The 13,501-nt window shown below is 42.4% G+C and overlaps 1 protein-coding gene across 2 annotated transcripts; it reads left to right on the top strand.

Moving 5' to 3' along the window:
- The first annotated feature begins 8,445 nt into the window (after window positions 1-8,445).
- On the top strand, window positions 8,446-13,268 carry LOC137788560 (gamma-aminobutyric acid receptor subunit rho-3). Of its 2 annotated transcripts, XR_011077767.1 has the most exons (9): window positions 8,470-8,490; window positions 8,629-8,852; window positions 9,230-9,312; window positions 9,514-9,651; window positions 9,867-10,019; window positions 10,206-10,267; window positions 10,883-11,014; window positions 11,654-12,031; window positions 13,103-13,268. XR_011077767.1 is itself a non-coding variant. In XM_068581418.1 (8 exons), exons 1-8 carry the CDS (start codon window positions 8,488-8,490, stop codon window positions 11,960-11,962), a joined length of 1,104 nt encoding a protein of 367 aa, XP_068437519.1. In that variant the 5' UTR covers window positions 8,446-8,487; the 3' UTR covers window positions 11,963-12,122. The 2 variants fall into 2 exon arrangements, 1 of the variants encoding a protein (XP_068437519.1); XM_068581418.1 differs by lacking the exon at window positions 13,103-13,268 and having other exon boundaries at window positions 8,446-8,490; window positions 11,654-12,122.
- The last annotated feature ends 233 nt before the right edge of the window (window positions 13,269-13,501 follow it).

The following is a 13,501-nucleotide window of genomic DNA, read 5'->3' as shown; positions in this document are numbered from 1 at the left end:
TGACATCATCATGACATCATCATGACATCATCACCAGAGTTCACTATTGTTACTGTATTGTTTCTATTTGCTTTCATTCTTCTCCGTAATCTCTGATAAATCTCCTGCACAATACATTTCCTTCAGGATGAACTTCCTCATCTCATCGTTTCTCGCGGGATTGAGTCGGACGGTGCGGTTTGTTAAGAAGTAATAAACTGTTACCGCACGGAGCGGCCATTTTGGATTCTTGATGGCGGTGATATGAACTTTAACCTTTTATCTTTAATATCTTAATCATCTCTCATAAAACTGAAACAATGGAGCTGCATTCTTAACCATCAAAGGAACAATAAGCACTTTGTTTAAAACAGATAGGAACTTATCAAAATAATCTATATCAAGTAATCAAAACAGCTTTACCACATGAAGCATAGACTTCTATACGACCAGAGGAGTCGCCCCCTGGTGGTCAGGAGAGAGAATGCAGCTTTAACACATGAAGCATAGACTTCATGTGTTAAATAGACACACAGTGTGTGTGTGTGTGGGATTATGTCCTCCAGAGGTGTAAATTGAGGAAAGCGCTATAGGTGAAGCTGGATTAGACGCATCTCGCTCCACTCCAGCTCGGATTAAATCTCGGCCGATTGGTTGTTTGAGCTGCTTCCAATCCCGTCATTCATTTTCACACACAAATAACTTCTCTAAACACTCTCTCACACACACACACACACACACACACACACACACACACACACACACACACACACACACACACACACGCATTGTGGAGGTGTGCAGTAGCTTCATATAATCCATATAATCACATCAGGTGCCGCATTTTTTAAAATGTTTTGTATTGTCCCACTGAGATTGCGTGTGTGTGTGTGTGTGTGTGTGTGCGTCTGTTTGTAGGTTAGTGAAAGATTGCTGTGGCCGCAGATAAGAGGATTAGAGTGGAATTAGTGTCATTCCTCCATCGCCGCGAGGAATAGATTCATATCGATTTTAATCAGAGATAGGACGAAAACAGACTGACGGCAGAGCAGGAAGCCGGGCGGCGGCAGATCCCGAAAGGCGTCCGGCCGCGGAGCGAGGACGCCGCATGCGGGAGCATCACCCTGTTCACTCAGAGGAAACCCCGCTCACGTTCCTGCCTCTGGGTGAGGAATCCACCCGCCGGCGTCTCCGTGGGATGTCGGAGCAGAACCAGCAGCGTTAGCCCGCTGGAGCCACTGGGGCTGCTGCCGCTGCTGGGGGCACTGGGCCTATTGGGGGTGCTGGAGGTACTGGAGCTACTGGGGGTACTGGAGGTACTGGGAGTATTGGAGGTACTGGGGGTCACTGAGGCTGCTGGGGGTCGCTGTGGCCCGGCGATGCTGGCGTTGCGTCCGCTGTGGCGGGCGACCCGTGAAGAAGCATGAAGGTGGACCTGCTGACCTGCTTGGCGCTGGCCGCCGCCGGCCTCGTCGCGGTGGCGTCCGGCGGGCGCAGCTCGGGTCGCCGGAGGCACAAGGAGGTGTTCCTCGGGGAGAAGAGCAAGTTCAAGTTTGGAGGGTGAGACTCTGAGGATTCATCTTCCTCTCGCTGTTTGTGCTTCTTAGACTTGAACCTGTGAGACTTGTGAGTTGGAGGTCGTTACTTGAGACTTGACCTGAGATTAGCATGCATGGACTTAACTTAAGACTTGACTATCTTGACTTGGGACTTAACTATCGTGCCCTGCTTTCACATTGATGCAGAAGTTAAAATATTACAATTAAGAATATATAATGTTCGTCATACTTTGTCTTGTTTTTCATAACTTTGTTTGCACACTTCTACTGTGTCCTGTGAAGTGGACTTTTTGTTGTGTTCAAAGGTCATGTAGGAACCTTTAGACGCCTCAGCGTGACGTCACACATCGCGTGTTTCAAACCTCGTGTCTGAATATGTTTGCGTGGTGACGTCTTCAGAAAGTACACACAAAGTACACGCGTTGTGTATTTAAATAAACTGTAAAGTAAATGTTTGACATTCAACCGGGGAAACCCCGACGACACCACGGTCAGGATGCAGACGGTGTAATTACAGCTGGCTGCTGCAGGCTACACGTGTGTGTGTGTTTACAGCGGGTTAACACACACACACACACACACACACACACACACACACACACACACACACACACACACACACACACACGTGCGGTGAACACGGTAAGGGAAGAGATGAAAGCTGTTTTAGAGTTTCTCTGTTGACAAATGGAAAGCCTCTTTAAAAGTGACACACACACACACATTCAGACACACACACAAACACACACATTGCTGTGAGGTCAGTGTGTTTGAGCCATAATCTCCATAATCCATTAAATTAACCTTGAAACAAACAAACCACATCGACCTCAAACCATGAAGCTAATTCTCCAAACATAATTCAACACTTCCATAAATAGTGGAGGAAGTAACAGTACTAATACTACACTGTAAGAAATACTCTGAAGTAACTTACACTGTAAGAAATACTCTGAAGTAACAGTACTAATACTACACTGTAAGAAATACTCTGAAGTAACAGTACTAATACTACACTGTAAGAAATACTCTGAAGTAACAGTACTAATACTACACTGTAAGAAATACTCTGAAGTAACAGTACTAATACTACACTGTAAGAAATACTCTGAAGTAACAGTACTAATACTACACTGTAAGAAATACTCTGAAGTAACAGTACTAATACTACACTGTAAGAAATACTCTGAAGTAACAGTACTAATACTACACTGTAAGAAATACTCTGAAGTAACAGTACTAATACTACACTGTAAGAAATACTCTGAAGTAACAGTACTAATACTACACTGTAAGAAATAATTGGTTGGTTGATTCATTGATTCACTGGTTGGTTGGTTGGTTAGTTGATTGATTCATTGCTTGGTTGATTGATTGATTGGTTGGTTGGTTGATTGATTGGTTGGTTGATTGATTGATTGGTTGATTGATTGGTTAAAAACCTCAACATCATTACTGGGACAGAGATTTCTTCATTTAAAGCTGTTGGATTAATGTTGAGTGAAAGGTACAATATGACCCTCTGAGTACAGCCGTGCAACAGGAGAGTTGATGAAGAACGGCCTTCTGGGAAATGTAGTACAACATGCTCATCATCTGCGCAGCATCTCGCTCCTGAAGCTGAGCTGTGAGTCCTGCAGGAGCAGCAGGGATTGTTTTGGAAAACAGTGAAGCTCTTTGTGTGGGACATAAAGAGAAATGAACACGCGTGTCAACGTGTGCACGTGTGTGAACGTGTGCACGCGTGTGAACGTGTGCACGTGGAGGCGCGCCTTTCATTTAGGTTTTGGCAGAATGAGAATGAGCCGCAAGAGAAAACCACAAACTGTGTTTTTCTCCCTTTAAAACCTGCAATTAACCAACTAATCACTCAACACACTGTGTGTGTGTGTGTGTGTGTGTGTGTGTGTGTGTGTGTGTGTGTGTGTGTGTGTCTGCAGACGTATTGACTACAAGCTGAAGAGGCAGGACAGCACTAAGACGCTGCTGATCAAGAGCGAGCAGCTGCTGAGGATCGAGGAGCACGACTTCGCCATGAGGCCGAGCTTCGGAGGTGAGACACACACACTGTCTCTCTACACTTGTGAGGACATGAGGCCATTCTCTATTTCAACAAAGTGTTTTTTGTTTGTTTTCATATATCACTTTTTTTTCCACACATATGACAAACAACCATTTTATTACTTTAAATTTGTCTTAATTTTAAACATTTAATTATTTTTTTTAATTTTATTTCTTTTATTATAGAAAATATTTGTTATTTTATGGAATTCCTTCTTTCTTTCTTTTAATTATATTTCAAATTATTTTAATATTTTCTCCTATTTTATATGTTACTTTTTGTGGAATATTTTGTATTTCTATTTCCATTTTAACTATAGTCTCCTATTTATTTATTTTAAATAAATATTATAATTGTTCTCCCTCCTGCCTGGTTTTACATTAAAATGTGAAACTATCTTTATAAAATAATATAATTCCAACGTGCCGTGACCTCGACCCTCTGAGGTCAAACCAACTTACTTTAAGTAAATTTTATAAATAATTTTTTTATCCATAATTTTACAGACAAACTTCTGTTAACCTTGACCTTAAAAATATTATTAGTATTATTCCATACTTGATTGTAATAAATATTCACCCTTTATAATTGTCATTATTATTATTATTATTATTATTATTATTATTATTATTTGTATCCGTTTCTTTCAAACATATTTTTCAAAGAGGTTGTAAATGTTTTTGTGATGGACTCTATCACAAAAATTTGAAATTGTCCTCAATGCAAATAAATGCAAAAATATGAAAAAATGTCACACACACACCTACACACAAACACACACACACCATTTCATCCCTGAATATTTAATCTGCTCGCTCACACACCGTCCCACGCTGGTCTGATGATGTGACGATGGGCAGTGGGTCACCCAGACAACGGATGTGTTGATCCCAAAATCACAAACACTGACCCAGATTACACATTGTGTGTGTGTGTGTGTGTGTGTGTGTGTCAGAGAGTATTAATGCATTTGAAATACAGTAGGACTCTGTGTGCTCACTCAAATATGATTGTGTGTTTTTGGCAATATAATGAGTGCCTGTGTGTATGTGTGTGTGTGTGTGTGTGTGTGTGTGAGTCGGGGGCGATTCGTGTGCATTAATCTGGATTATGTTCCAGGTCTGGAGCAGATGGAGGGGTGGGAAACACACTGACGTCTGCGATGAAGCTCATCGGAATCAAACAGACGACAAAAGCTGCTCGAGGACAAACCGTTCACGCTCACATGCTCCTGCGGACGAGACGGAGGAACATTAAGAGACGAGAGCAGCTCGATGAAAAGATTTCATGTCATTTAATTTTGCGTGAACGCAAAAGCAATCATTACACCCGAATAAAATTAATACAAATGCATTTATTAGACAAGTATGAATAGAATTGATTACTTTTTTAGTGCGTATGTGACATAAAATCACAACGAAACGCCACAACGAAACGATAAAGTAACGCTACATTGTAACGCTACATTGTAACGCTACATTGTAACGCTACATTGTAACGCTACATTGTAACGCTACATTGTAACGCTACATTGTAACGCTACATTGTAACGCTACGATGGTTGGAAGTGACTTAAAACATCAGTTATTTGACGTTTGTGCTTTAACAGAGAAACCTGCTGGTGTGTGTGTGTGTTGTGTGTGTGAGACCATTGATTACATGGCCGTGTTGCAGCCAAAGCTGCCAGTGTCACACATGGCTGAGTTGAGTGTGTATAGATTGTGTAGAGTCTGATGTTCAGGGCCTCTCCTGTTAATCCTCTCACCTTTCACCTTCACCGCTCCTTCACCTGCAGCATCTCGCCTCTGAACGCCTCGAGTCGCCTCTCCCTTGTTGTCTCGTTCTAAAACGCTCAGCGCAGTAGAATAAATAGTCTAATAGAATAAATAGTTGCTCTTTTTTTGTAGTCATTTTGCGTATTTTTGCGGCCATTTTGTTTCTCTTTGTACTAATAACTACTAGTCTCTTTGTGTGTCCGCGCAGCTCTTTGGAAGTGTTTTGAGTGTCTTGTAGTTGCTCAGGTATTTTTGTAGTTGTGTCTCTTTGCTGCTGGTTTGCTTCTCTTTTGTTTTGTCTGGGTTTATTTGTGTGTTGTTGGAGTCGTTTTATTCTCTTCGCGGTAGTTTTGTGTCTCTTTGCAGTTCTTTTGTGTCTCTTTGAGGTAGTTGAACGGGAACAACTACGACCAACTTCTGCTCCAGTTTCCTGGTTTGACCACTTGCGTTTATTTCCTCCCCAAACTTAGAGATAAAGATGTTTCTTTATTCTCATTCTTATGAGACCCCAACTTCCTCCCCGACACAACAAGACACACACTTCAGTGTTGTGTAGTCTGTTTATTTTTTGTTGTTTTGTGTCATTTTATCTTCATCTTTAGTTTTTTTGGTCATTTTATTGTAATTTTCTCTCTTTTTGTCGTCAGTTTGTGTAATTTCTTTGTCATTTTGTGTATTTTTTTTCATGTTTATCTCTTTCTTTTGTGGTTGGGGTTCTTTTGTGTCCCTATTTGTGTCTTTTTATCATCATTTTGTCTCTTTTCATAGTTATTTTGCCTATTTTTTTGGTGATTTTGTGTCTCTTTATAGTCCTTTTTTGTTGTCCCAGACTACGTATTCTTAGTATGAGTTTTAATATGTCGACACTATATTTGTGCATGTATGTGCTTCGTTGTGCACCGCACCCTAACCCACCTCCCCCGGCACGGTGAAGCAACACCTCCTGGAAGTGATGGCGTACTTTGAACGCTGCAGCGATCAGCTGATTAGAAAGAGATGCCGGCCCAGGGCGAGTAGAGCGGTGTGTGTGTGTGTGTGTGTGTGCGTGTGTGTGTGCAGCTTTAACACACTCCTCGCTGAGCGAGCTGATGTTCAGGCTCCTGGTTGGTGAAGGTGCTCAGGAAGCAGAAGGTCACGCATGTTTTTGTAAACCAAGACGTTAAAACTCTGATGCGACAGAAGAGATAAGAGCCGGGTGAAGGAAAGGAGTTTATATATATATATATATATATATATATATATATATATATATATATATATATATCTGTGTGTCATACCAGGACAAAGCCGGAGCTTTATGGTCCTGGCTGTCACACAAACTTCATTAAATAAAGTGCGGGGAAACATTCAAGCGGAGAAACTCTCTCACTAAACGTTTTCTAAACATCTTTATAAGTGCAACAACTCTAGTTAAATACAATCAGGATGAACACATGAATGCATGCTCCAGCACATTCCACATGACTCCATCGGCTCCTCTCTGTTGGCTCTCTGTCGCTCGCAGGATTTATTTTCTTTCACTTCTCACCAACAGAACAAAGCGCTGCATTGTCAGACCTTCACTGTGGAGAGAACCGAAGGAGCGGCTGGAAAGTCTCAAAGGATTTAAATGCTTTGTTTGTTTTACCTTGTTGTTCTTTAGATTCATAACTTTTACTCTCAGGGTTGTTCACTTCATTATCCCGTTGGTTTTCCTCCCGTGAAGTCTTCTGTAACTTCTGTTTAGAAGTACTTTAGAAAGAAATATGCTTTCTTGGTTTCAAACTACAGCATTAAAATAAATATATTGTCAACGTGCAGCTTCACATTGACAATATCCATGACAATACGGTTGCAACAACAAGTATAATGCAACCTAAATGCCTAAAAACAATCACATTTTTTAGCCAGTTTAACCTTTTCTGACCTGCAAATCCCCTTAAACGAGCTCTGTGAGGGCGGTGGAGGTTCACAGCTGTCACAAGTGATTCATTAGTTAGCCGACAGTCGTTCTTCTTCTGCATTCCCCTCATTGTCAAAACGTTTAACATTGCGCTGCAGATTGAGACCTTTATGAGTTTTGGTGCTCGTGGTGGCGTCAGGAATGAGCTCTTTGGGTCGGCAGCGGTGGATAAAACCTTAAAATTAGCAGATTTTTTTGGTGAAGGAGGAACATAAAAAGAGCAGCGTCACCGTGAGCCTCCTTCACTCACGCTGTCACGCTTCCTCTCGGAGGCCGAGCAGCCAGACGGGGAGCCGAGGGCTGAAGCTTTGGGTTTTTTTTAAAAGGGGGGGATTTGTGTGCTGCGTAGATATTTCTGCTGTTTGTGTGCACAAATCAGGTTGTTCGGGTTTAGCGGTTAAACGAGCTTAATCTGCTAATGAGGTGGATGGAGAGCGGGGAAGGGAGGGAGGGGGGGGAGCAGATGTTGGGCGGTCGGCGGCGAGGCCGCTGGCGAAGACGAAGGATGTTGTTGTCATCTTTTGATATAAAATACGTCATTTTTCTCAGTTTTGAACCAAACACACATTTTTTGATTGAAACTCCTTCCTAACAGGCCAATTCTTTGCTTTATTGTGATTTTTGTTGCAGATTCTGATTCTTTATGTCCTACTCTTTCCATAAAGGTGTCTTATTGACGCTCCAGGAGGCATTTTTGGGGAATCTGGCTCATATCATGCTGGATGTACGATCAAAATATCTTTTAAAAGTATTTTTTTTGCAGATATACATTTTTTTCCCAAGACTTTGCTGAACAAATACATACAATAAACACAAGTATTGGAATCAATTTGGGGTTTCTAGGACCACTCAATCAGTGAAAAAGAAGTCTGGAGACAACATTGGTTCCACATTTTTCAACGGGTTAAACGTTATCGGCCGACAGTTCTTGACTGAGTGTTGCATGAATCGCGTCGGGACAGATGACGTCATGGAGCAGATTCATGACCTTGAACTAGACTCAGCGGCGTGTGGAGGTGAAAGCTCCTGCAGGCGGTTCTGACGTGCGGCGTCACGCCGTGGCAGAGATTTACGAGCTGTGACTTACATGATTTGGTGCTTTCAGGCGCAGCCATCCCCGTGGGCATCGACGTGCAGGTGGAGAGCATCGACAGCATCTCAGAGGTCAACATGGTGAGCATCAGGATGGACGACTGCTCAACTTACCGGATCAAGAGTGACTGCAGACACTTTCTTTACTTATGTATTTCTTAATCTACTGAATGCTTTCAACTCTTTAACTTCCTTCCATCCTCTTCTCTGCCCCGGCAGGACTTCACCATGACTCTGTACCTGCGTCACTACTGGAAGGACGAGCGGCTGGCGTTCCCGTCCCGGACCAATCAGAGCAGGACGTTCGACTCGCGGCTGGTGAAGAAGATCTGGGTTCCCGATGTCTTCTTTGTGCACTCAAAGCGCTCCTTCATCCACGACACCACCATGGAGAACATCATGCTGCGGGTCTACCCCGACGGAAACATCCTGTACAGCGTCAGGTAGGAAGCTGCAGGTGGGAGGTTTGAAACCAGCAGAAGCTCCTGAGGTCACGGAGATGTTTTCACCTGAACGTCTGCATGTCGACACTGGAGACACACAGTCAAAAGGAGCTTTAGGACACTTTTCAGAGCCTGAGGTTTCCACCTGGATAAGAGGGAACTTTGACCTGCTGGGGGCGCTGCTGGTTTCCTTGGCGACAGCAGGTGGTGTCTGTTTAATGTGTGTGTGTGTGTGTGTGTGTGTGTGTGTGTGTGTGTGTGTGTGTGTGTGTGTGTGTGTGTGTGTGTGTGTGTGTGTGTGTGTGTGTGTGTGTGTGTGTGTGTGTGTGTGTGTGTGTGTGTGTGTGTGTGTGTGTGTGTGTGTGTGTGTGTTTCAGGGTGACGGTGACGTCGCTCTGCTCGATGGACTTCAGCAGCTTCCCTCTGGACACACAGAACTGCTCTCTGGAGCTGGAGAGCTGTGAGACACACACACACACACACACACACACACACACACACAAACACATACACACATACAAACATACACACATGAATATAAATCAACAACTCAAGTGTGGCAAACAAATATAAATTATAAAAAATGAAAAGCTCCAAATGTAACAGCTGCACCCCCCCTCCCTCCACCCCCCCCCCCCCCCCCCTCCTCCCTCCCACACAGACGCGTACAATGAGAACGACCTGATGCTTTACTGGAAGAACGGGAACGACTCGCTGAGGACGGACGAGATCGTCTTGTCTCAGTTCTTCATCGAGCATTTCCACGCCTCCAGCGGCCTGGCCTTCTACAGCAGCACCGGTGCGTGTGTGTGTGCGTGCGTGTTTGTGTGTGTTTACTTACATTAAAGAGATGTTTAGTAACATTAAAGACTCTACAGGTGAACACATGAACTCACTCATCACCTTGAAACTTCACTTCCTCATCACTGACATTGAGAGCGTTTCCTGTATCACAAGGTGAATGTTTTGTTTGAATATGCTAATGAGGCATCATCAGTACCCACCTCCCCTCAGGTTGGTACAACCGCCTCTTCATCAACTTCATCCTGCAGAGGCACATCTTCTTCTTCATGCTGCAGACGTACTTCCCCACCATGCTGATGGTGGTGCTGTCCTGGGTCTCCTTCTGGATCGACCGCAGAGCCGTGCCCGCTCGCGTCTCCCTGGGTAACAAGCTCTTAAATATATATACATATGAAATAAAATACTAATAATTTAGTTTCTTTAAATAAGAATCTTTAAATAAACTAATCTTCATGGAGACTAAACTCCCCACGAGGAGACTAGATTTAATTTTAGTGTTGATTATAAAGATAACAACCTCAGAAATGGCCGCTGTGTGTCGTCCTGCAGGAATGACCACGGTGCTCACCATGTCCACCATCATCACCGGAGTGTCCTCCTCTATGCCTCAGGTACAGCTGTGTGGCCTTCAGGGGCGGTGGGGCTCTGGGACTCGGCTTAGTCCCATGTGAGAGTCCAGACTGAAGGGGACCAGCAACTATCCTCTTTAATCTAATGGACAGAAAATAAAAATAAACTCCAAGTATAAAACAAATACTTTTTTCATGTTGCGTTCAAGGACCTGAAATTTTATGGAAGGCAATTTTCGCCACAAAAAAAAGAAGTCATAATTATAACAACAACAAAAAAAATATGAATATGACTTTTTTTGTTGTCATAATTATGTTTTTTTTGTGGCGGGAATGAGACTTGTGTTTATCACCATTCATTTTTTAAAAGAGCAAAACATTTAAAGTGAACCAGGTTTAGACTGTGATGGATTTGATTGTGAAGTTGTAATATCTGCAATATCTGCTGTCATAATTATGACAACAACAAAAATTAACAAAAAAAAGTTGACAAAAAAATAAAATAAAAACAAAAAATCGACACAAAAAAAGGAAAAAAAAATAATGTCATGTTTAAAAAAAAAAAATCCTGTTTGACTTTAACTCCACACATGCAGCTCTCTTCACACGTGGTCTGTGTTGCTCTTCCTCCTCCTCTTCCTCTCCGTGTGGTTGCAGGTGTCGTACGTGAAGGCAGTGGACATCTACCTGTGGACCAGCTTCCTGTTCGTGTTCCTCTCAGTTATCGAGTACGCGGCGGTGAACTACTGCACCACTTTGGAGGAGACGAGGAAGATGAAGAGGGGCAAGGTCAGCACATGTAACTCGATGTCTCGCTCTAGTGGACAAACGGGGACATTACAGGATGTTTCTGTGACGGTTCATGACTGCAATACATTGATAATAAATATAATAACATGTAATATTACCTTTGTAAATAAAGATCAATGTTGTTTTCTTTAAATTGTATTTTTCGAAATTCGTCTGTTTAACTTTTTGCATCAGATATATTTTATATGATTGTTTTTTTCTCGAGCAATCAAAGTTTTTCTTAGAGATTAAAATTTTAACAAATTAATATATTTTAAAAAAAACATTTTCTGTCCCAAAAGACCTTAAACAAATAATAATTGTGATTGTTAATCAGACCTTTGAAGCATAAAATATTCCACTGTAGGGACCATGTCTAGGTGCCTGTGTAGGTAGGAGGGGCCACTTGGTCACCGCGCGCTCTCTCCAGCCAATCATAGGGAAGCAGTGTGCGTGACGGTCGGTTTGCGGCCTTGTGATTGGTGGAGCAGAGGGGAGGCGGGATTTGACCTGTCGGGGGAACGTAAAGGTCAAGTGTGTGAGACGCGTATTCCACTAGCATTCTGCGCTTGTAAGATGGAGACCGGATGTACGTGACCTATTAAACTCAGCATCTGCTCTGCCTCCATCACGCTTCAGATCCCGTCCACCTTCAACGCCAGCCAGGCGATGGCCTTCGACGGCTGTTTTCACGACAACGACATGGAGCTGACGCCGTTCTCCCGCGCCGCGGCCTCACTGACCTCTGACCCCCGCGCCGCAGCACCCGAGTCCCTGAGCTCGGACGCGCGACCCCCGGAGGGGACCCGCCTCCGCCGGCAGCGGTCCGTGCGCGAGAACGTCGACCTGTTCGTCAGCAACAGCTACGTCATCGACTCGTACTCGCGCCTGGCCTTCCCGCTGTCCTACCTGCTCTTCAACACCATCTACTGGAGCCTGTACTCCTGAGACCGCCAGAGAGCATTCTGGGGGATTGCCGCGCGGGGCCCCGCCCCCCTGACCACCTGACTGCTTTACGTGAGAAACGAGACTCACAGGAGAAGCTTTATTTTGGACTGAATCTTTATTTATGTTTTTATTTTAATAAACTGTGCACGTGATCTTATACTCAGAGCTCTTCTTTCCAAAGGGTTAATTTAATTAATGTTCTCATTAAAGTTGTATTTTGTTCATCAGGACGTAAAAGTTTATTAATGTTTTTTTTTTATTTAGCAACCAATTACAATTAACAACATGTGCTGCCTCTTTTTTCTTTTTACTTTTAACATCTATTTTAATAATAATGCATTTTGATTAACTAAATAAAAAATCAAAAGTTCAGCATCCATTTAAAATGAATTTGAGAAGGCTTTCTAACAGAATTGAGACATTTTTGTTGAGAAATAAAATGTATGCAACTGAACCGTTAATATTATGAATTATTTAAAATAAATGTTAATACATTTTTTTGTATTTTTAAATTCCTGGCCACAACCCTGATAATCTAATTCAAACATTGTTATGTGTGTTGATTATACAATGAGTTTCTTTCTATATTAAAAAGTAACTCATGGCATTTTGTTTGAGCTGAATGCAGTATTTTTTGTGTTAATATTTGGCTACTTTCAGGCCCAAAACTATATTATTAGACTTTGATGTTAGGCAATACACTTTGTATAATACTAGATAATAAATAATATTACAAAAACACCTAAAAAAGTGACACCTGGTTATGTTTGTCTACTTTTAGTCCATCACAACAAGCAGATATATTTATTTTGGGAAATAAAATTCACAGAAAAGTATCCTAAACAGTCGACAGAATAAATACAATAAGAAAAATACAAGTTAATATTAAATATGGGGTTTATCTCAAGTAGTGGATTAGTTTTTTTTGATGAAATATAATAATTTATTAAATACTAAAAGCATGGTCATGTGTTTCAAAAACAGTACATAGTACATTACATAGCACCTACAAAGTGTGTGTGTAGTTAACGTGTATTTGAATAAAAAAACAACCGAGTATTATTATTATTATAAATTAAATTAAATGATATATGTTTTTAAATTATTCACCAAAAACATGTATTAATTTACAACGTTCAGATGTTTCCGTAGCAACTGCAACGTGCGCGTGAGGCGGCGAGTCGCGGAAAAGCAACGTCAACTGGCGGAACAACGCCGAGGGAAGTCCCGCAGACGCCCGCAAAGAAAGCCGCGAACTGCGCTCCACTTTACTGCAGCAGAGGAGGAAGAGGAAGAGGAGGACAGGTAACAGGTGAGTTACGACGTGGAGCGTGACGTGGCGGCGGCCTCGTTTTAACGTCGCCGTGGTTGGCTAGCTTCAGTTAACGGCAACTAGGTTAGCTAGCTACTTAAGCTAGCTAAAGCGGCCGTTGACCGCCTAGCCGCGCCTAAAATCCCGGTAATATTCCGGAAGAGAGGGCGTTAAAAACCTCCGTTAACTTTACTGTTATGTGCGTGTTTGATTTGTCTCATTCAGAC

This window comes from Clinocottus analis, unplaced genomic scaffold (genome assembly GCF_023055335.1).
Source record: "Clinocottus analis isolate CAN_PGR_092001 unplaced genomic scaffold, fCliAna1.0.p SCAF_18, whole genome shotgun sequence".
Lineage (NCBI taxonomy): Eukaryota > Metazoa > Chordata > Actinopteri > Perciformes > Cottidae > Clinocottus > Clinocottus analis.
This window is presented reverse-complemented; position numbering and strand designations above follow the sequence as displayed.